General features: G+C 37.8%; 1 protein-coding gene across 3 annotated transcripts in view; it reads right to left on the bottom strand.

Moving 5' to 3' along the window:
• The window catches only part of OLA1 (Obg like ATPase 1), a 113,954-nt gene that overhangs the window by 34,245 nt on the left and 56,553 nt on the right, over positions 1–23,156 (bottom strand). For all 3 annotated transcript variants that reach the window (XM_044417727.1, XM_044417726.1, XM_044417728.1), the window contains 2 exons: positions 14,406–14,486; positions 14,066–14,163 (listed from right to left, as the gene is read on the bottom strand). In XM_044417727.1, the coding sequence (XP_044273662.1) occupies positions 14,066–14,163; positions 14,406–14,486 (179 nt within the window). The remainder of the gene's footprint in view (positions 1–14,065; positions 14,164–14,405; positions 14,487–23,156) is intronic.

Raw genomic sequence — 23,156 nt, 5'->3', positions numbered from 1 at the left:
TGCATCTTATTGTGAGTCTCCAACAAATAAAACTTCATGTATGAGCTCATGATGCGCTTTGCTGCTGGAAAGTCACAAACTCTGTGGGAAGCTTTTTATCTTCTCAGCAGTCAGTTTCCCGAGAACATCAGTGCAGCTACTGTAGTTACCTGTAGATTACTTGTATTTTCTCACATCTGTGTCCAGCAATCTAAACCATGATGATAAAGGGTCATTAGGTTTTGAGTGAGGAAGGGGATGGACTAGACAATTTGCTCTGATAAGCTCCTTGTTGTGAGCTCCAGTTTAGAATGTGAAATGCTAGGTATGTATAGTATAAACTGGAACAAAAATACAGCCATCTCCAGACACCAATTAAAATTATGCCACTTATTCATTTTTAAATTATTAGAACACATGGTATATTTGTATTTAGCAATTAAAATACTAAAGATAAAATAATTCTCTGCAATGAGAAAAGGACATCAGTGGTCTATTAGCTACAAAAGAATTCAGCTACAATTACTAAGATAACTGCTGTTTGGAGCACAGCAAAGCAATTTCCCACAGTGGGACTTACAGTTCAATTTACCAGTTGGGCAAATATTTTGTGCTCTGTAGTGGTCTAGAGAGTTAACAGTTACAGGTAACATTTGAGCAGTGTTATACTTGGGAGAAAAGTTTCTTCAACCTGAATAGGTTATTTACACCCCAATCCCCAATACTTTACTTACAAGTAAGTCCAATTCATATCAACAAACTTACTTCCAAGGAAACGTGCCAGGACTGCAGACTTTAGGCTAACTCAAATCTTGTATTTTTTAAGTTTGGCAGATGTCAATGTCACTTGTACTGTTCTGTCTTGTAAATGTGGCATTTACATTTATTTATCTGAAGAAGTACTTCACCGGGAACATATGTATATTATATTGTACAGGCAGACATTATTTTTTGTTAAGATGCCACTTTAGATCCAAACGATGCCATGTTTCTTTAGATGAGTTTGTATAATACCACAAAAATTGACTTTGTAATTACAGTAAATCTAGCATTTTAAATTAGTTAGTTAGAATCATCCTGTTACAAAGGCATATAGAAAAAAGATCTTTTACCAAAGTGATAATTCTAAAATATAGGTCCGTAGCCATTTTCATTATTAAAACACACATTATTCCATCGGTCTAAACCCATAGACCGATAACCAAGTAAGTCTTCCCACTGACAGAACTGGAAGAAGGGGGACAGAAGTCCAGCGCACATTCTCAAAATCTACTCTGAAGGGTTAGAAGACCCTCTGGAACAGATTCTAGGAGGGAGAAAGCCCCATCTCACAACTGGCTTGCTTGTTCATATAATACTAGATTTTCCCTCAGTCAAGAATGCCACTCTGCCAGGTGCACAAAGTGTTCCTTTCAACTTTATGAACTGCCTTTTTCTACATTAAGCATTATCCACAGACCCAAATTTAAAAAATTTAAATTACACTGCTTATTTGTTTAAAGCCACAATTTGGTATTTAATCCAGTTGTTGGAGATCATAATATTCACTGGGCCAATCTGATAACAGAAATGCAAAACAACAAAGGCTTGAGATAGATTTCTTCAGAAGGAACAGTCATTGGGTGAAGTATAATTAGTTTCCTTAGGCTGACAGAAGGCTTTCATCAGTGGAATGGGGAGAGGCTCATTTTTCACTGATTGCCCCTCCCCTCTGTCCCCCTTCTGCCCCAGAAATTCTCCTTCTGGAGCAAATTTTGGTGGGGGCATGAAGGGATGCAGGAAGGCAGGCAATAACACTGCACTTCAGTAGTGCCTGCTAACACAGTGGGTTTTTTTCTGGGAAACCCATCATGCTACAAGCACTGTTGTCATTGAGCAACTTCCCCCCACACCACCCCATCGCAACATACATGGCCCTAGCAACCAAACACTATTGGATCCTTCCCAATAATTCAACTCGATTATAGATAAATTCTATTATTTTATAAACTATTCAAACCTTTGTTGCTTTTGCTCTATAAACACCAAACTGTAGCTTGCACATAGGAATTTATTTGCATAATCTTAATATAATTCAAGTATTTTGTGCTTTTTCTTTCTAGATTTTTTGGGTGTCCATCTAATGAATTTCCAGATTACTGTTCTTTCTTTACTTTCCTTAATTAAAGGAATATTCAATAAATAAAATAGTAAATTAAGATAACCAATGTACCTATCTAACAACATCTGAAAATAAAAATGAACAAAAATATTCACACACTAAGCAACAGTAAACTGAAGTCACTTGAGAAGACCTGAATGTGTCAAGAAGTTTGACAATTATGACTGGAGCCGGGAAACTGTAGTGCTGCAGCATTTCTTATGAATTTCACCAGTTACTTTTTATAAATGCTGTCTTAGATGACAGCTTAATGTGTACCACATGCAATATTTATTCTTCTTTAGTGTCAGACTGTCTAGCCATCCAAGGGAATACAAAGAATGTCACTTATTAGGATAAAAGCACAAGGAAGGTAATCAAGGACATATGTAACATCAGCCAATCATGTCTTATTTCAACATCCTATTCCATTCATAACAGTTCAACAATTATTTGCTTACTAATAACTTGCTTTCAGCCTGTTTGTGTTCCCCATAATGGTGGTTTGCATTTATTTTGCTCTTTAGAATTGGACACTTGCTGTGCCATACATGTTTGTCAAAACTTTGTATCTTCTGTCAGAAAAAGCTTAGCATATCAAATCATTTTGATCTGCTGTAAACCATGAACAGAACAATCCAGTTACCCTCAATGTCAGCAGGGCAATGAAAAAGCTGTACATTAAACCACTACCAAATGTATAGAACATACTGTCATTAAATACCACAAGGAAGGAGGAAGCCTTCCCAGCATTCCGAATATGTATCACGCTGATATCCTAGGATATAGCAGAGTTGTTATTACCAGAAGGAGAGAAAAATGTTTAGGAAGGCACTGTACTGACATATACCAATTATTTTTTCCAGTGTAAACAGATACATACTACCAATGGTATTTTGGATTATTTAATTTGGTTTATTTTCATTCAACCAAACTAGACCCAAGAGAAAAATGCTGATATTTTTAGCCATTTGAGGCCAATCTGATGCAGGCTTAGAGAGAGAGAGAAAAAATCCTACACCTCTCAGCATTTATTTATTTGAATTTTTTATATGCCGTCCCAATACTAAAAGTCTCTGAATGGTTGAATGCACCAGTCAGCAGAGTTGGCAAGTGACTACTGAAAGTTAGAGGACCTTTCCTGCATATACCTGCACAGGATTGTGTCTTTAATCTGTTAAGACAGGTGTGCGTTGCACAAAGTCAGAAAATGTGCAAGTCAAATAAAATAGGCTGACAGAGGGAGCCAAAGACTTTTTTTTTTGGCTGAACGGTTTGCTTTTAATTAAAAGCCTCAAATCATGCATGATCCAACACTGCATACATTTCAGTATACCATATTAACTAAATACACTTCTGATTTCACATGCAGGATGAAGTTATTAATGCACAAAATATAAAATCTGCTTATAATGTTTCTAAGGAAGTAGAAAATCAGATTTTATGTATATAATAAACTTATTTAACTCACCCTACTGCTCCTGCTACTATACATTATGCAAGGAAAGCTAGTATTATTTTCTATTAGTGCTAATATTATATGAATACATTTCCAGTCTGACCCTTCCAAAGGATTCACGGTAGGTAACAAAAGAAACCACACAAAACTCAAGCAAAATATTCAGTCAAATTAAAATGTGCACTCATTTAATCCTGGTTGTTGAATGGCAGCTTAAAGAAGAAGCTAAGATCATCATAGCAGGGTATTCTCTACTAGAAAGTGACAGTCCTCTAAGGAAAGTTCCACAGTTAAAATGCAGTGACTGAGAAGTCCTTTAGAAGTTGTTGCTTGAATCTGCTTGAGTGGGCTTTCAACTGATTTTACTGGTTGTGTTGGTACAAAGAATAAAAGATACTGACCCAGGTAATGGCCTCCTATATAGTCCAAACCAACACTTCAATTGTTCCCAGCAAATCAGGAACCAGTGGAAATGCTGGAGCAGTGTGGAGTATTCTTTGTGACTAAGCTCGGCAAAGAGGCAGGCCACTGTGCTTGACACCTACTGAGGGCCAAACCCAAAGTTACAGGGCAGACTGTCTGCCAGTGCTGGCTGCTTTGTTTGTTGTTGTTTGTAGGGGAGGGAGATATAAGGGAGCAACTGATTCTCAGTTGCCAAAAGCCTGAACCAAATCAGAGTAGTGACACAAATACAAAAATGGTAACAAACACAATTTAGCATTCTTCTATTATTCTGGGTACTTCTAAGTGATTTGCCTTTGTTCTGCAGGAAAGAAGCTTAACAAGCTTCTTTCTCCCTTTTATAGTTTTATGAAGAATTAAACTGCCAGTTGCGTCATTTATTACGGGTGCTTCCACAGAGGAAGAGGAGCAGGTTCTTCCTCACACTGTAGGTCACGAGGGCATATCATATCTACTTGACAAAGAATACCTACCCACACCATACAATGGTTATTCTCTATGGCAGGTGTCCTCAATTTTTTCCACCAGGGGGCCAGTTGAAAGGTGCTGGTATGGGCCAGAAAGGTGGTGCGGGCGGTGCACGAGGCAAGGCGAGGCGAGGCAGGGGCGGGCAAGATTACTGGAATTGTAGTCCAACATCTAGGGATCTCCAAGGTTCCTAACTGGTATCAAAGAGCTTAGATTACAGAGGGACCAGTTACTTAGCTCACAGATTAAGGTTATTGGCAAAAGATTCACACAATGCGTAAGTTATGAAATTTGCAACTATAGCTCTGGTGGTACATGGCTTTGACAGGGGATTAGACAAGTCCATGGAGAATGTGCTTATCAGCAGCTCATTGTCATGACGACTATGTACAATTTCCAGCATCAACACAGGTGAGGATACAGATACACTCATATGCATATGGCTGCCCACTGCAGGAAGAGAATGATGAGCTAAATAAAGTCAGATCTGATGAGGGAACCCTCATTGCTCTGATGTTCTCATTCCCCTAATACTAGTCCACCACCTTCCCTCTCTCAAGCAGTACTGCTTTGACCTCCCCTACTTCTGAGGAGAAGGCTGAGGAAGCTGAAGCTCTAAAACTGAAGCTCTAAAAAACCTGGCAGTTGTGTAAGGGCTGCTAGTGTGCTGAGCCTGGCCAGAACCCAAATAATCTGAACCTAATCTAACCCATCAGAACCAGTCCTCTCTTTGGTTTCCTCCTGCCAGTAGACTGAGACTGGGACCCTTCTGGCAAGCAACTGCTATAATATCTCCAAGTTCAAATTGCAGCTGGGATTTTGCTCTATGTGTTTAGTGCTTAGTTGTAAACCAAGAGGCTTATTTCCCGATTGTATTGAGAAATGATATAACTATGAATTTTCAGATGGAGATCCACCTCTCACATACAGTAGATACTTTTAGTAAATTAAAATAATGGACATGTCTGCAAGCCTGGGGAAAACCTAAGGTTTACAGAAGTACAAAAATATGGTTGGGGCATAAGCCTCAGGTGGGCCCCTTTCAAAAGAGCTCAACAAGAACTGACTATGCCGCATGGCCAGGGAATATTAATTTATTGGTGTAACTCACAACAAAACCATGGGCAGGAATGGAATAGCCTAACAGGAGTCTTGGTTGAACTGGAACATTCCACATTACAAGTTCCATATTGTCTATTTCCAATGTTCAAGCAGTGGATGCCAGTGCCTATATATTGTTGTCACAGTAACAACAATCTCAGGCAAAACTTCAAGTGACATAAATGGGGGGGGAGGCTCTAGGTTACCTTAAGAATTGTCTCCTCCCATATATACCAGCCTGGACCCCAAGATCATTGTCTTTCTTAGGGAGCCCCTGGCAAAAGATGGGTGGCTACTAGGAAGAGAGCCTTTTCTGTTGTGGCACCTTGACTATGCAATGGCTCAGCCGGTACTTATATTCTTTCCAGGTAAAGACCTTATTTTCCTAGGAATTCTCTCAGGAATTTCAGTTTTACACTCTGTATTGTATTTTAAATCTTTGTACTGCTGATAGGTTTTATTCCAGTTTTTGCATTTATTTTATGCCATTTTAAGTATTTAATTTTTACACTGTATTTTATGTTTTAAATTGTTTTAAATCATTGTGAGCCTTCATTTTTATACTGCTAGTGGGCAGTATAAAAATGAAATGAATGAATGAATGAATGAATAAATAAATCTCAAAGACGGCGGCGCATGTCCGGTGAACACAGAACGCTGACTGAGAAGGATAAAGACAGAAAACTGGGTGAGAAGAGGAACACAACAGAATCCCAATGCCCAAATTCTAAAGACTCCAAATTCACAATCTTAATGCCTGACCGAAGTCCACAATTCAACTCTACTTGTTTTTAAGACATAGTCTTTTAAACTATGAGCACATGACAATGAACGTACACCCTGCCACAAGGCTAGATTTTAGAAGAAACATGCTATGCTGAGTCTGACAGCATTTACCAGCTCCGTCTAATATACCCAAGCCACCTCTGCTTTAAAATAATACGAAAATCATGCATTCCCTAACAAACTTAAGAATGTCCACTTTTAAGTGGTTCACATGCGACCACACATAGATTGCGTCAATCTAAGAAGCGTTTCACACGGCCTTTGCTGCTGCACCTGCTTCTACAACCACCACTGCTCCTACATCCCTAGATGAGCGCCATGAACAGCTACGAGTTCACCAGCTACAGCCACTCCTGCAAAATGATGCCCAGTCACAATAATATATTCTCTGGCCAGCACATCCCTACTGAAATGCAATCCAAACAGGGATGTGTTCAAGAACTGCTGGGAACTTCTAAAATGATCCAATGGGATGATGATAAAATTCATTTCCGGGAACAAGTCAAAGTGTTGGAGTCAACCTGTAAAGCAAAGATGCTTTAGGGAGTGCCTCTATCCCTACCTCCTCCACCATACGTTAAAATTATTGGATGGAGCTATGCTTCAATTCATTTCCCAGAGTTGTTCGATGAAATAGCTTACCTATTGCTTTGAAGAAAAAGTTTTATTATACAATTCTGGGAGCACATGAGGGAGTAGGAAGAGACGGCATTTTAACTGAACCACTTACTGTTGCTGCATCTAAAAGTTTTTTGGATTTTGGGGGGTGAGGTAAGGGTTTAATGTTTAAGATCCTGATTTTAACTGATTTGTATTTGTATTTTATTATTGGTTGCTTACTGAATTTATCATACAAAATTTAAAAAAAAAAATTAAAACACACAGAACAATTACAATGACCTATATGAATTGATCAAACAACCTTTTAAAGTAGCTAACAAAGTCCCCAAACAACTAATAAAATGCTTTGCAATATAAGGTGTCTTAACCAGGCACCAAAAGGATACTAAGGTTTACGTCGTGTGGGCATCAGTGGGGAGTTCATTCCATAAATAGGGAGACCACCACTGAAAAGAACTTTCTTATTGCCATCAACTAAGCCTCCCTTGGGGATGGCAATCAGAGGCCAGAACTTGATCGTGTGCATTCACGTAATGTGATGGAAAATCAAAACTATATCACATGTTTTTCCCAGAAAATCATAGGGCACAATTCATTTTTAATGTTTTAATAAACTGTTCAATTAGCAAAAAAAAATCCAGTTTATATGTATTTGGGTTTTTTTATTTTACACTAAAATATACAGCACATTTTTGCAACACATTTAAACTTAAAATTCTATGTGCTTTGGTGCTTTTTAGAACCAAGAACTATATCACAACATTTGGAGAAGTGTGGAAATGGGAGGAAAATTCCAATCCACTTATTAGTGAACCAAGTCGTTTCTCCTTGTACTCCACCTAGAATTCTGGAAGGTTGATTACCCTCTATTTTATTAATTCATTTCATTTCTCTACTGCCCAAAGTTCTCTAGGTGATTCACAGCAATTCATAACAGGTACAATAATAGATAATAAGGTACAGATACAATAATAAAATGCAGTACAATAAAATGCAGCACAAAATTCCAATAAAAAATTAAAATGGCTAGAGAAACTAACAAAACTTAGTAAAAACTAGACCTATTTAAAAGATCCGACATAACCCATCATATGCCATTAAGCACCTGGGAATAAAGGGGGAACTTAACCTGAAACCAAAACGATGATAATGTTGGCATCAGGAAGGCCTCTGTCAGGAGACCATGCGACAATCAGGGATCCACTGCCAAGAAGACCTGTTTCCTTGTTGCCTCCCTTGCTATTCCAAGCTGCTGGGATGCACAGATGGCACGGATAACCAGAGACAGAGCATGGGTTTATAGCCAACTAATTATGCAGTGAGAACCAATGCAAGTAATGCTTTTAGCTTATTTGCAATTTCAGCATCTTCCTTCAGTATGCCTTGTACTCCCGTACACTGCTAACACTTGTACTGATCTGACTGGCCAATTAGTTTAACATTTTTACTATTATTTACAGTCACAATCCATGCCTACCCCCTCAATGGAGAAGCACTCAACTGTAACAGCTCCCCAAAGGATGGGGAAGTCAACAGCTATCCTGGCTGCAGCAGCTAGAAACTTGGGGAATGCTGGAATGGCAGAGGACAGCAAGCACGGACAGTTCAACATTTAAAAGCCAGAGGGCTCAACTGACAGGGGGAAACTGTCACCACCCCCTTTCAGTGCACCCACTTTCAGTGCTTTTTCTGCATTACTTTTCAGCTGACAACAAGACAACTGACAGGTGGCCACTGGGGGCAAATTAGCCTGCATACAGTCTCACCTTTTCAGTTGGTACCAACTTCCCTTCCCTTTGAAAGATGAAACTTTAAAAGCCACTGGCAAAGGAAGACCAATCATATCAGAAAACTGAAAGTGCACATTTGTGAAAATCTTATAAAAAGGCTTGCACTTTTCCACTTTGCTGAGTACCTAGAGTCCAGGGAAAGAATGGGAAAATATGAGGACACTAAGAGGAGCCAGGTCTCTCCCAAAAAAGTGATGCATCTCACCAAAAAGGGGTGTGATCTACTGCCACTCCCTTTTGCAAGCAAAGCTCTCCTGACAGTTCACTTCTTGACAGCTGTAAAGAGAGGACAAAGTAAAAAAGTGAAACCAATTCACAGCCTCAATGAATATGGATGCTGTCTGCTACACTTCAACAGGACAGTGCCCAGACGACACTTCCCATTTCAGACCACCACAAGTAAACACTTGTGCAAGTCTCACAAAAACTGTTTTTAAACACATTCTGCAATTTTCTTGGGCTTAATAATGTGGGGTGGCAGCAAACTAGTGACAGCTCCTCAGATATGCTCCTCAGGCAATTTGAAGAGGCTGTTTTTGGCTGTCAACTCAGAGCCTGCAAAAAGCAATAAGGAAGACAGAGGGGAAAGCCCATGGTGAGCAAGAAAGGGTTAACAGTCATATGGGGGGATAATGAGACAATGGTGGCCATTCTTCCATGGTGTTTAGGTACTGGAGGGCTGCCATTTGTGATGGACTGAACTAGCTTAGCAAGGGCAGCAACGGACTTTGGGTAGTTCAGTCACCACTTCCCTGAGTCCATAACGGGGTGGGTCACGTGGTTTCAGACAACCAGCAATTCATTGTGGAACAAGAGCCTCTAAGACAAGCCATGAGCTTGTTGCCTTCAAACTATCTATCTGGCAGAAGCATGATGCAGCAACCTGCTGTGCCTTGTAATTCAGGAAAGGTTGTCATGTCACAGAAACCCACTCAGTGCCTCAACTGAAAATTTAATATTTCATAGAGCTCTGAAGGAAGGCACTCCTCTGTTGCAGGCTTGGCTTCCAGGAACCCACAACATGTCAAAGCACCAGTAGCTCTAAAACTTCTAACCGGTGAACTCATAAACTGCCCCGACACTATTATTTAATACAGCATAACCATCAGTTTTGAAATACTGCACATAATTACACCGTGAATATTTACACTAGCAAGCAACAGTACTGGTATTCTGTAACACTTTCTATTTTAAAGAATTTTCAAAAGCAGTAATTTTCTTAAAAGAGAAAGAGAGGAGTACAATCTTGGTGCAGGAACTGAGACTTACTACTTACAAAATACTTCAAGAAGTTTTTCACATAATTTATTTCATCAAACAATTTGAGTTTTGCTGTAAGAAGTGATATTTAAATCTTAGTTATGAGAAATCTGGCACAACACTAGTGAATACCACATTCAACAGGTAAGGATTTCTCGTGAGTAGCCAAGACTAAATTCCCCCAGCCTGGTGTCCTCCAGTTGTTTTGCACTATACCATCCATTATGCCTGACTATTGGCTGTGCAGGCTGAGGCAGATGTAAACTGGTCCCAAACACTTGAGGACACTTGAGATGCACTCTCCTCCTGCTCACGTGCTTCTGTATGAGAGCCCCTTTCTCTTTCTGCTTTAAATCATTTATGTATTGTAAATCTGTGCCACTGTCCCATGCACTTATTCACTATAGGCATCATACCAGTTTATTTCAGGGGATTCCACAGCCTAAGCTTATCTCAGTTTCCTTCCTTTCCTGGCTTTCCACTCACAGTTCATCAAATCTGTTAGGGTGACACAAAGGCACACCATCTTGCGTAACACAACATTACAGCAGCATGACATGTATCTTGAATTTTTATTTTCAACATTATACCATGAAATTGGGAAACCCACAGAGAAGGAAAGAAGCCTTAAAGCCAAATGCTTTTAAAAGTATCTTAGAATGTATAATACAACTAAAGAGAAGCCAAATTGTCCTGTTGATTAATAGGTAACAAATATTACTGAAATGCCATGGTCATTATAAGCTGGAAATTTCAAGAACCTAATACAACACTGATGCACTTAAATCCTTTAAGGTTTTTTAAACCTGTGTGTCATGATTCCGATTTGCAAGTTCATTAATGACTATTTAATGAACCTAAGTATTAATTTTCTAATATTTGATAATCATATTGGAGAAGAATATCAAATCCTCCTTTCTTCTGCTACTGTTAACTCAAAGATGAACAAGCATGAATTGATACAATTAGTTTCCAAATGTGTGCACACGTATATTCTTAATAAACAAATGACTTCATTTTTCTACAGAGAAGATTGTGGCAACATACTAACTGAAACAGCTACATGAATGAAACGCACACTCTAGACAACTCAGCATTTGTGTTAATACAACATTACTGTATTAAAACTGTAATAAATCCAATCCTTAAAAGAGGATACCAAAAGAATTTGATTAATACTAGCAGATTTAAAAAATATTTATGAGTCCTATTACAGAAATAATACTAAATTATTTTTCTAAATTCTCTATAAAATGCTTAATTTTTTAAGTCCTTCAATTATTTATCTATTTGCTCAGCAGTTCTTATACACATCATGATAAATGTCATCTGATCATAATACAAGTTCAACTAACACAGCTGCTGTGTTTCTGGAACAAAGTCTTAATCATAAATCAATTGACTAATTTAACATTGTTTCCACTAGTTCCTTGAATCTTTCTAGTTTGTGTACTTTTTGAAAGGGCAATACATTTATTCAACACACAAAATGCCTATCATTCATACTGTTTCCTATTCTCTAAGACTGAAAAATGACGTTATCATTTAAATGCTAGTGGATTTTACCACTAATTAAAAATGTTCATTGATTCAGAAAGCAGAGAATATAGCAAATACAAATAACCAAGCCTAAGCTTTCAAAGTTCTTCTTGGGCCCTCCAAACCTTAAAACATCTATTTGATGATGCAGTAAATTCAAACTTCATAGGAAAAGACTCATAAACATGTTTGCTGTTGCATTCTTCCTGAATTAACAAATACTTCCTTTACAGTATTACCAGAATTTTGACCAATAATTTTTTTTGGCTAGTTGAACAACTCATTCAATTCATAGTTCAGATTAATAACATTACCCAAAAAGCACAAATTAAAATACAGCCACCAATAAAATGTTATAATCATTTGCATCTGTCTGCACTGCCCCAAAAGGCTCATCACTGCACTCCTCATAATAAAATCTGATTTTGCACTTTAATGCAATATATATATATAGCAGAAAGAGAGGTTTCAAAGATCAGTCACTCTGCTAGGATGAAGGGAAAATGGTCATCATTCTGACTTCACTAGATGCCATTCCATATCACACAATGTTTCCTCTCATAAAAACATGACAAATACTTCCTCAATCATTTTTTACGAGCAGGGATGCACAGGGGGTTGTCAATGGCTAGCTTGAGGGAAAATAGGAACAGCAGGCGGCAGAAACTGTACTGAAAATGGTTATGTGGTAAATTCTCTTCTGCAACATCATTCAGCTATCCCAGCCTTTGATCTTTCAGCTACAATTACACTAACATCTACAAAACCTAGATTAAAAAAAAAACAAAACAAAAAAACAAAAAATCTTTCAACCATCAGTTCTGCATGAGCACAATATTGTTTTATTATTTCATAACAATATAAATATAATATTTACAAATTTAAAAGTCATGCTAATCATGCTAAGTTTTATATTCTATCCTCACTACACTGGTCTCACACTCACAAAATGGGGTGCCTAGTGACAGCTAAATCACAAATCACAGACTGGCATCGCCAAGCAGACTGAGGGATGGTAGTTACTGTACATTTAGAGGCAATGAATGATACCTGTGAACACCTCAGTACAGGTGTGATGGTCTATCCTTGAGAAGGAAACCACCTTAACTCATTTTCAAATAAACTTTGATGCATATTGTGATGGTGACCGTTTTGAAACCTGTACAATAGCATTTCACTCAGAATGTGAAATTTAATGTCATATCACAATGTTTTGCCACTGAGCAACTCTTCATAGTTTTGTCAAGACTAGAAATATCCTGTTACACAGAAATAAAGGTTTTTCCAAGATCGTATTCTGAACTGAAGTTTTAAAGTGATCACTAAAAAAAGTTTAACATCATTACTTACCATACACAGAAATGCAGTATAACATCAGGAATGTAACAAGTTTTACATGATATAGCAGAATTCATTCTAATAACTTATTACAGTTATGCGTCTGACATTAATTATTGCTTTGGCTTCCAGTCTATGAATGTTTATTTTTCAGTTTAAAGCCTTCTCACTCTTTGATATCATATGGAAATGAGAAATTTTAATGGAAAATTGAAACCATGTGCATCTAAGTACTTAATGAACTACAGGGACAGTGAGAAGGGTATGTTTTAGAAGAATTCTGATATGCTACTCTGGATCCATGTAAAAATACTTAGCAAATACAATCAAATCTTGTATTTCACAAAGACTTTTTGTATACTATTTGTACCAAAAACTTAAAACTAGAGTGTTTAAATTCATATTCCTTTTTAATTAAATAGAAAAAAAAGCTTCTTGCTCAAATTAACCATTTTATTTCTTCTGAAACCTTTTCAGGCTAACTAATGCAGTATTATTTTCAAACACCACAAATCTATTGTCTCCCCACAGTTTGAGATTGAATCTTAATATTGGTCACTGCCTGTCTAACAGTTTATTCTGCAGCCATTATAAATGAATCCATACTGGCAACAATATGAAAGTTTCTGAACCGCATGTGATGAACAACATCCATAAGATAGTACATCTTTTAAGTTTAAAAACTAATGCACAAAGTTGAACTGTATGGGACATATAGATATATGCATTCCTCTACTTCCTTTTTAGAGAGCACTCTTATACTCAGATTTTTATTCAGTATTTAATAAATAAAAAACATATTTCTTACATAAATAAAAACATATTTCTAAAGTTAAGTACTACTGACAAGTCAAAACTTTTTTCATAATTAAGTGGGGGAGAGGGATTCTTTCCACAATGTTTCCATTCCTGTAAGATAGGGGAGATTACCCCATGATTCTGTAAATCTTTAGGAGTTTTTACTTGTACTGCATTAAACAGACAACACAAATAAATACATTGCTGATATTAGAATCAAGATTTTAATCTGAGTACAAAAAGCATGACTAACCATTCTGGTAATTCCAACAAACATTAAAGTTTTTGAATTAAAGAAAATTAAGTCAACTTCCGTAAACTCACCACTTGTTTTTCTTTCTAATGTAGTCTTTTTCAGAGAGGTTAACCAAGTAGATCATTGGTTTTGAAGTTAAAAACAAATGTTTGTTCAGCACATCAATCTAAAAGACAAGAAATACAAACTACACTAAAACAGAAAAAGAGTTACGAACACTGCAGTACTGCTGTTTACTCTCCGAAACAGAAAAGCTAATTATTAAAAGCAATTCACATGGTTTGCAAATGATGATATTAACTAACTGGAGTTAAATTAAAATGTTTAAATAAAGATCTGATCTATTAGGGATTTTTAAACAAAGCACAACATTAGCTTTAGTGGATGAGGTTATAGTTACAAGCCTACCTCTTTGTCATTCCAATCATGGTAGAAACGGACTGGCTTTTTTTCATCTATTACCCAGCTTTTGATTTTGCACATTATGTCCTGTGCAGAATTAAAAAGAAACAAGAGACATTAATGTAGTATACTCAACTATATGCAGGAGACAATTATTTGTCATGAGGTTGTCATTCCAGATACTAAAATGGCATGTTTCTTCTAATTAAAATTATATATATGAAAATGAATGAAAGGGACTCAGGAGTCATGTTAGGCCTAGAGTAGATGAACATGAAATAACCAATTCAGTCTCTTCATTGAAAAATGTAAGTTATATTTGCTTCGCCCAAACTGAATGAAAAATTCGATATAAATATTTAAAACTGATTTCCAAAACTTCATATTGGCCTATTAATTACGCGTCCCATAGAACAGAAATAAGATACAATGGCAAAAGAATATGTGCAAACAGTGACATGTGTGTTTTTAGACCACTGCTAGCAAAAGAAATTTGAGTTGATTATTGAGGATCCACCCTCCAAGATATTAATGCAAATGGCCCAAGGCCTCCATATTGTGCATTAATTTTTTTTGTCAACATCTTCTCCTTTCCTCCAAAAATGAAACTTGCCAAAGCTTCCATTACACAATGGCAAGAGCCTTGCACTGGTGACCTCCAACCAGCTGCATTCACTTTCAGAACATCTCTCCCTGCAGGAAATCTAAAGGCCTTTTAGTTAGCAAGCTAGTGTGCATTCAGAAGGAGTAACTGCAGGAAGAGCCCAATGTGCTTTGTTTCTCTGGCCTTTCTTCACAGAAAGATTAATCATCTGTGAAATGGAAACGGCAAACAGCAAGTGACACAAACTGAACCCTTCAAGCCTTTCCTCATCAGTTTTGTGGTTCTGAATCTGAAAGCTGCGTGTGGCAAGGTTTGCCTTACAGGCAGGTGTTAATAAAAGGCTCTTAGGTCTGAAAGGTCAAACCAAGCTCTTCTAGAAGTAGTACATTTTAGTGTCAATTTTTGTCAAAGATAATTTATAGTCATACTCTAAACACTGCATTGCATGATAGTTACCACTAGCATGATATTTAATTAAAGAATTTAACATGAATTTCTAGTTACTAAATGTTTATTCAAGGCACATGTTTACCTTGTCAATAAAGAGGTCAAATATCTATAATACACAGACTTAGTATTTAGTTTACTACTACTCCCAATCTTGCAATTGCTTCAGGGGGAAAACAAGAGGAAAGCTCTTCTAAATCTTAGATCCTGATTTGCAACCCTCCAGGAGTGGGGCTCCCCACAGATTTTAACAAGAAAGGGGCAAGCTGAAAACTTTTAATGAAACATAACATGTTCTGCCTAAGAATAATCACTTTTACTCTCTTATAACTGATTTTCACTCATAAATGTTTTAAAAGTGGCTAATGTAACACCATTTCCTACAAGGAGAAGATCAAAGTGCTATATTACAAATGCATTATGATTAAAAAAGCACTGTGCAGCCTTGCTATTAAATGTTCTTTAAACCCTAAAAGGCTTCCCATAGATCTCACTTGGCACTGCATATACAACCTTTGACAAGTAATGTAGACCATTTTTATTCATTGCCTAAAATTGTAGGCAATTATGTGCGTCACACTGGCCACCTGCAAGTTCTGAATGCTTGCTCCAGTTGTCAGAGCTAAAAACTAATGTCGGAGGGGATTAATCTAGGGGGAGAGAGTCCTCTTTAATGGTTCCAGCAGGTGAAATGGCCCAGCTGGTTACTATGATGAGTGGCCAGAATAGCTTATGTAGAGACATGCAACAAGATTACACACTTAAAAAACATAGTAGAATTATCTTATCTTTGGTCCCCATCTATGTTTTGTGCTTTATTCAATCAATAAATAATTCACTCAAGTTTAAAATATGCTGTAAGTCTTAGACTTCATTATAAGAACAACTGCTCAAACAATTCTACTTAACTAGTGGAGGAATTTTATATTGTTTTCTGATCTTCAGATTAATAGTTATACATTTCAACTTTTAAACCATTAGTGTTTTAAAAAGATAAAACAAAGCACCAACACATTCTATTATGTGAATTAGATGATAAAATCTTTGTTATGAAACAGTTCGAATCTTTTGGACGCCACAGAATAATGACAGAAATCTCTCCTGTATATTTGATTTATTTATCCTTTATCTCTGCACAAACAGCAGTTCTTCCATTCCTATCCAAAGTGTTCAGCTGACCTTACTGAATATAATACAAAAAAGAATTGATATTAAAGACATTCCCCTAGTTTAAACATTGGTACCAAAACCCATATTCTGACAAAATAGATCATGTTTAATTATTGTTATTAAAACATTTGATGCACAGTGGTTACTGCAATTATTATTAGGACAACTTTTGTCCATCAGCATGAAAAGCATGGACAGTGCATTGATCTCCATGGCTGTCCCTCCGTCTTGACACACCCTTTCTCTGGAAATGTCTAAAATTCCTGAGCTAAAGAATTCACTGAAAATGTTTGTAAGACTTGTCTGGGTTCATTTTAATGCCTGATATTAAGCAGAAATCACATTTTAACATTAAACTTATTTCAATATTTGAACTGTTTTACATATGTCTTTCAACAGTGCTACCTCAAGCTCTCCAGGCAGGATAACACTGATAAAATAAACTCAGAGAAATTTAATTCCTTTCCTCTAGTATTCATTGCATCAGCACAGTACTATGTCAAACAACAGATTGATACATTAATATCTGAGATAATGTTCTGAGAATTGTAATTCTTTAAAAGGGTGGAAGATAATTTTGTGCATGGTGGTTCAGGGCTGGTCCTTCACCTTGTCTCACCTAACACTTTGAAACAGTTATCTGAATGTCTTCCAAGATTTTGGCTTCTAAGAACAGAGGCTCCCAAATTCCACAATGAGAATGGAAGGTCTGGGACAGTTACCAGCAAGCCTTCCTACATGAACTAGCAAGTCCCAAGCTCTGCTCTATGAGCAGCTAGGATTTCTCTTGTTCTTCATTTCATTCCAGCAGCCCCTTCCTCCCTCTGCCCACAGCCATGCTTCAAAACCTTCGGAGGAAAATGACAATAAAGGCACCAGCATGTGCTCTGGAGACTTGCTGGACCACAGCCACTGTGAGTGATTATGGTTTTCTACAGAAGAAGGAAATGGTTGCAAATATGATACTGCTTCTCGTTTTAGAGACCAGAGAAATGGATCAAATACAAAATCATATCAAATAAATCAGTACTTTCTGATATATTATTCAGGCAACTGGACAAGGGAATAGCATGTAAATACAAATAATGCAACAGTGAACAAAAGTTCACTACCACTCACATCAGATCAGTGGCTAAAAGGGGAAGACTGCTGAGGCTCAAGTAAGTGAATGTTCTTCCATACAAACTAGACTCCCTGAATACATAAAATCAGGTGTTAAGTAGAGGGTTCCAAGTCTTCTCTTTAACATGCTAGCGTTTTCCATGTGGGAACATTTGTGGGGGGGGGGGGCTGGTGGTATAGAAGAGCATTGCACATCATGTCAGTGACCATCTGCAGACTGAAATGGATTACCCTCGTCTTCAAGCAGGCCTGTAGTTTGAGCCTGACTACACCTCAAGAACAGCAGCCTTTGCAAAAACCCTCCATCCAAAATATTTGATGACAATGTGCACATTGCAGACCTACAAATCTTCTCCAAGGGAGCTCAATTGTCAAACACTGCAGACACAGCTGCTCCACCTATCACTAAGTGAGCAGTGATACCAAGAAGTGACACCTTTGCCAGGGCAGAAACAGTGACCTCTCAAATTCATCTAGATAGTGTAGCTCTGGATATTTTCTTACTCATCAAATGGGTTCTGGCAACACAGGTACTCACATTCAGGGGTTGAGTATCGGTTCAATTTGAGTTGTCATTGTACCATGGCAGCTGCTGTTGAAACATGGGTTATCTGGTTATCTGAACCCAGCTGAGATAACAAGCTATGGTGAACAACCCACAGTGCACAACCCAACACCAAACCAGGAGTTCTTTTCATGGATTGTTCATGGTTTATTAACAGTGGTGGGTTCAGAAAACACAATAACCAATACTTCAATAGTAACCCACATTCAACCCTTGAGTGTTGGCTAACATGTTATCTGAACTTAGTAAGTATGACTTGAATACCAAGAAAAACCTTCCATTTTTGTACTGTCAGTTGTTAGGGAACTTCTCTGGCAATGTTTTAACCTTAGGCCAACTAGGATACTGAAAACATCTGGAAAACTTAACTCCTGAGATCTGTGAAAATCCTGAGCCATGATTAATGTCCTGGTGTTGCTGAAGGCACACAATTCCTTATTCACTGATTGCACACCCATGTCCAGTTCAAAGAGAGAATAAATCAGAGCCTGACTGCACACAGGAAGTCCACAGACTGATGATGCTTTAGCATGCCGTACATAAGCCTATGAACATGATGCTTTACCGACTCACAGTTCAATGCCCAAGTCTCAAGGGAGAGACTGAATGGTTAAGACTTCTCTGCAAATACCTCAAAGCTCCAGAACCACTGACACCCCTACTCTGTGTGCAAGTTAATTCTGGCATACAATCTGACAAAGGTATCTGTGTAATGCATATCCAATTGTTAATATAGTGGTTAAAGGGAGAGGGAGAAATATTTTTTGAAGTAAACCATTGCCATTAAAGCTTTCTACTCAGTTTTCCTACAACAGCAACCTGGAGGCTATCTGTTGATGAAGAACCTCTGAGAGAACAAGTCCATCCTACTTGGAAAATGGCAGTATCAGCTGACTCACAAGCAAAACAACTGCAAAATTTCATGCCTTCCATTCCTAGAGTGGGCCCAGTAAGCTGAGTTCTCTTCAGTGATCTCACATCTACTGATGGAATTAAGAAAGAAATTAACAGCAGCAGAATGGTATGAAACACACTGAGAAGACCTTCTAGAAAGCTGGCCAGAGAGCATCTCTTCCACATAACAGAATACATGGATAATAGTTTTCCACCAAACAGCTTTTGGTGAAATAGTCTATCACTTCTGAAGCTCCCCTGAGCCTTCTTTCACTTGCTAGAATAATCAGAGCCTGCTTTTCCATTTGGACAATAGAATTACCTGCCCACTGGGCAAGTCTCCTCTCAGATCTGAGATTCCAGCTACATTCTTTAATCTGCTGAAGATAAGTTTACTCTCTGCTGTCAGCTAGCTCTTGTGTTGCAGGGAGCCCTATGGTCTATATCCAGAACCTAACCAGAAGTGCCTGGCAGGGTTGTGGCCCATTCAGCCTGCAGAATGTCAAAATCAGTGTATTCTTATCTCTATCAAGTTACTCCTGCCTAGTTGTCAGGTTCAACCTTGACAGGAAAAGTAACTGGAAGCCTCTCAGTGAGAGCCTAATACAAGAACAGGTGATTTTCAAATGTGTCACACAGCTTGGAGTGTTAACCCCCAAAGGGAATTAGGGAGATGCCCTGTTTGAGAAGGCAATCTGCAAAACCCTTTAAATGGTCAAGAGGAAGGCCATCACAGCCATACCTTTGCCTTTAAGAGTTTGCCATGAAACATACTACTACACTTTCCACAGAACGTGAATTCTCATTTGCTAAGGATTCTGAATCTTAACCATCAGTAGCCCAGAGTTGCCAGATGCCCTGGATGGGTCATGTGTCTTGGACCTTGCCCACACCTTTGCAGTGTGGGGATCCCAAGGTGGAAGCCTGGACTTTCAAAATCTGTGTATGGGATTATACTGGACATGCTTGTGAGCCTGTCTTGACTAATGGATGTGATGGGCCTTGCCCATTCAGCACTGATGTCCCAACAAAGATTCTGAGGTTGAACTAACCTTCAGCATGCTTGGTATCTTGCACTAAAAGGCCACTAACACCATTCTGATTGTCCCAGACTTGTCATCTGACCAGATTTCCTGACCTACCAGTAGTCGAGGTGGGCTTTCCTACTGATGAAGCCACCCATCTTTGTATCTCCGCTGGACAGAAAACTGGAATCCCATTTGGCATGATGAACTATAGATTGAAAAGCATCAATATTTCATTTAGGGATCAAATATGAAATCTTGCCTATATCCAATATCCTGGCAGGAAACCAGTATTCCCAAAGATTTAGATTAAAAAATTCAAAGTTTAGAAACTGACTTTTCACTCACAATACTACTTACATAGAAAAAAGAAACAAAGGAAATAGTATTATGATTTCCCCCTGGAAAAATCCTCTTATTACTTTCTCAATCTGACCATCAGGATTTGCTCTCAGAGGAATATGCAGCCCCTCAGGGTGCCCAAGGCACATAAGCAGCAGAACAAGTACTGCGGCAGTTGAAAAGCAGCCTTGTCTGTGTTGGTAAAAAAGTTAAGTAATTCCAAAGCACCTGATCATCACTTGAAAATCTTCCTAGGCTCATTTGTTAGACTGATCAGATTAGGATATTGACTAGTTAAGTATTGTCTAGCCTGTAAAAGAAAGATACTAATGAAAGAGCTTTACAAATATCCTGGGAGAACAGGAAAGTGAAATATGGAAAATGGCTCAAGTTGTATAAAAACCATAAGAAGTTCTTACGATTTCATCTGATAAGAGTAAGTAGACAAGCCCATGAAAACCCTCTGGAAGCAAACTAATCGTCCTTATGCAATGGAACAAACAGTTTTCATGTGGAACTTTTCTGTTCTTTTTTTAGAAATGTAAAATAAATTGAGCAGACCCCACAGTGCAGCTAGGGAACAGGAATTGTTCTATGAATTAAATATCTATGACTTACTTTGTAGCTTCCAGAAGGATTTGATTTTTATTTGTCAAGAAACTCCAAGATTCACCACTCCCTGACTATTGTCGGCACTCAGGCCCATTTCTACATTTCATACAATGCTAATCCGATGAAGAAAAGCTCCGATTGATAGTTGCTGTTTACTCATGACTTTAATGGAAGTATTAACGTCTCTCAAACTCTGTTCACATGCCTCTTACAGCATGTGTACTCAACACACAGTGGAACAATAGGATCATGCATGGGTCGCCTTCCTGCCCCCTTGTTGGCCCAACCTACTCTACCTCAGGCTCTATTTTAGGGATAACAGATAATACACATCTGTTCAAACTAATGTACACAGACCTACAGCATATAATTCTAACCCAAAAAAGAAGGAATGGGGGAGAAGGCTTGTAGAAGCAAATACATCTCGGTGCTACTTATACTTGCCCAAAATTATTTATTTTCTTATATCCATGTTCTCTACTCTTTTGGCCTTCAGATGTTTTGGACTATAACTTCCATCAGTTCAGTGTGGCCAATTGTCAGGAATGCTGAGAATTGTACTCCAAAAGTCTGGAGGGCACCAGATGGAGGAAGGATGCCTTACACCACTTACTTACAATATTTCGATGCTACTTTAATTAAACTTTATTTAAAATAAAATATATAAAAATCTTAAAATATATAAAAATCTAGTAAACTAAAAATACAAATGATAAGGTTTTTCTCTCACACATATATTTAACCATTTCATTACACATATAAAAGCTTTGGAAATAATTGGAAAAATCTAGAACATAAGCAGCTTTCTAAAATAGGAATGTTTATACTTCCATTGTACATATTAGTAACCTGAGAAAGGTATAAGTTTTATAATGCTGGGGGTTTTGCAGAAAATTGTGCTTATGAGAAAATTTCCCACCAGCTTAAAATCAGGAGAGAACTCATTAGCACAATCAAGATGTTTATGGTATAATGAAAGAATGTCATGTTAACTGTATGTGCTGTATAACTACTCAATATTTCTGCAAAAGACAAATGCAGTTGGAATGAAACATTTGTAGAGAAGGGAGATCAATGAAATGAATATATAATGCAATCCCATGGTCCCTGAGAAGATCTCCCAGTTGTGTATTATTTATTAATTTATTGTATATGCCACCCTATTAGCCATAAGACTCTCTGCGCAGCTTACAACATGGTATAGGATATATCAGAATTCCCAACCTGAAGACAGAAAGAGGTTAACCATCCAAGGGCAAAATTTGACCCTCCCTCCCAACCCTGAGTAAATTTCCACAACTGGTGTTACTAAAGCATTGACAGGGAAAGGAGGCAGCATGTCATTAGTATGTTAGAAATTATTTGTGTGCGCACACAGGGATATGTAAAGTGAATGTAATGCAATCCCATGCTATCAGCCAACTCATAAGGTATTACTTCATTGACAATTTTGATGATGCCCAGATTGCAATACCAATTTGCAATATAATATTCAGGTCATGAATACATCCTTTACTTGGACCTAACAGCTGAGCTTAAAGTTTTATTTTCCCAGCCTGCAGGGAACAACAGGGGTATACACAATTTCTTATACAGTACTACTTATTAATGGTGATCCATATAGAATTCTACAACGCAGGATATAGTTTAGGTAACCTGATTGTCCAGGGAATCCTCCAGGAATTTTCCAGCTTTATACTGGAAGTGCTCTTCATCTAGAGGGCACCAGGCTGGGAAAATATAAGTTAAAGGTTCTGCTAAAAAGGTGGGATGGGGACTACCAAAAACCAGGCAGAGATCTGTTTTGTTCTGAATGATTCTCCATCACCCAGCAGCCCTGTGTACCATTCCATGTGGTTCAGGAAAAACAATGAATATGCTTTGTTCATTGTTAGGGGTGTCAGGCAGTTGCAGGGAATGCAGGTGAGGAGAAATGACCCTTCCGTGAACTTCCTTATGTTCACATTTTAGTATTT

The sequence above is a fragment of the Varanus komodoensis genome, unplaced genomic scaffold, assembly GCF_004798865.1.
Source record: "Varanus komodoensis strain SLA01 unplaced genomic scaffold, ASM479886v1 scaffold9, whole genome shotgun sequence".
NCBI lineage: Eukaryota > Metazoa > Chordata > Lepidosauria > Squamata > Varanidae > Varanus > Varanus komodoensis.
The sequence above is the reverse complement of the archived record's forward strand: the minus strand, read 5'-3'. Positions and strand labels throughout refer to the sequence as shown.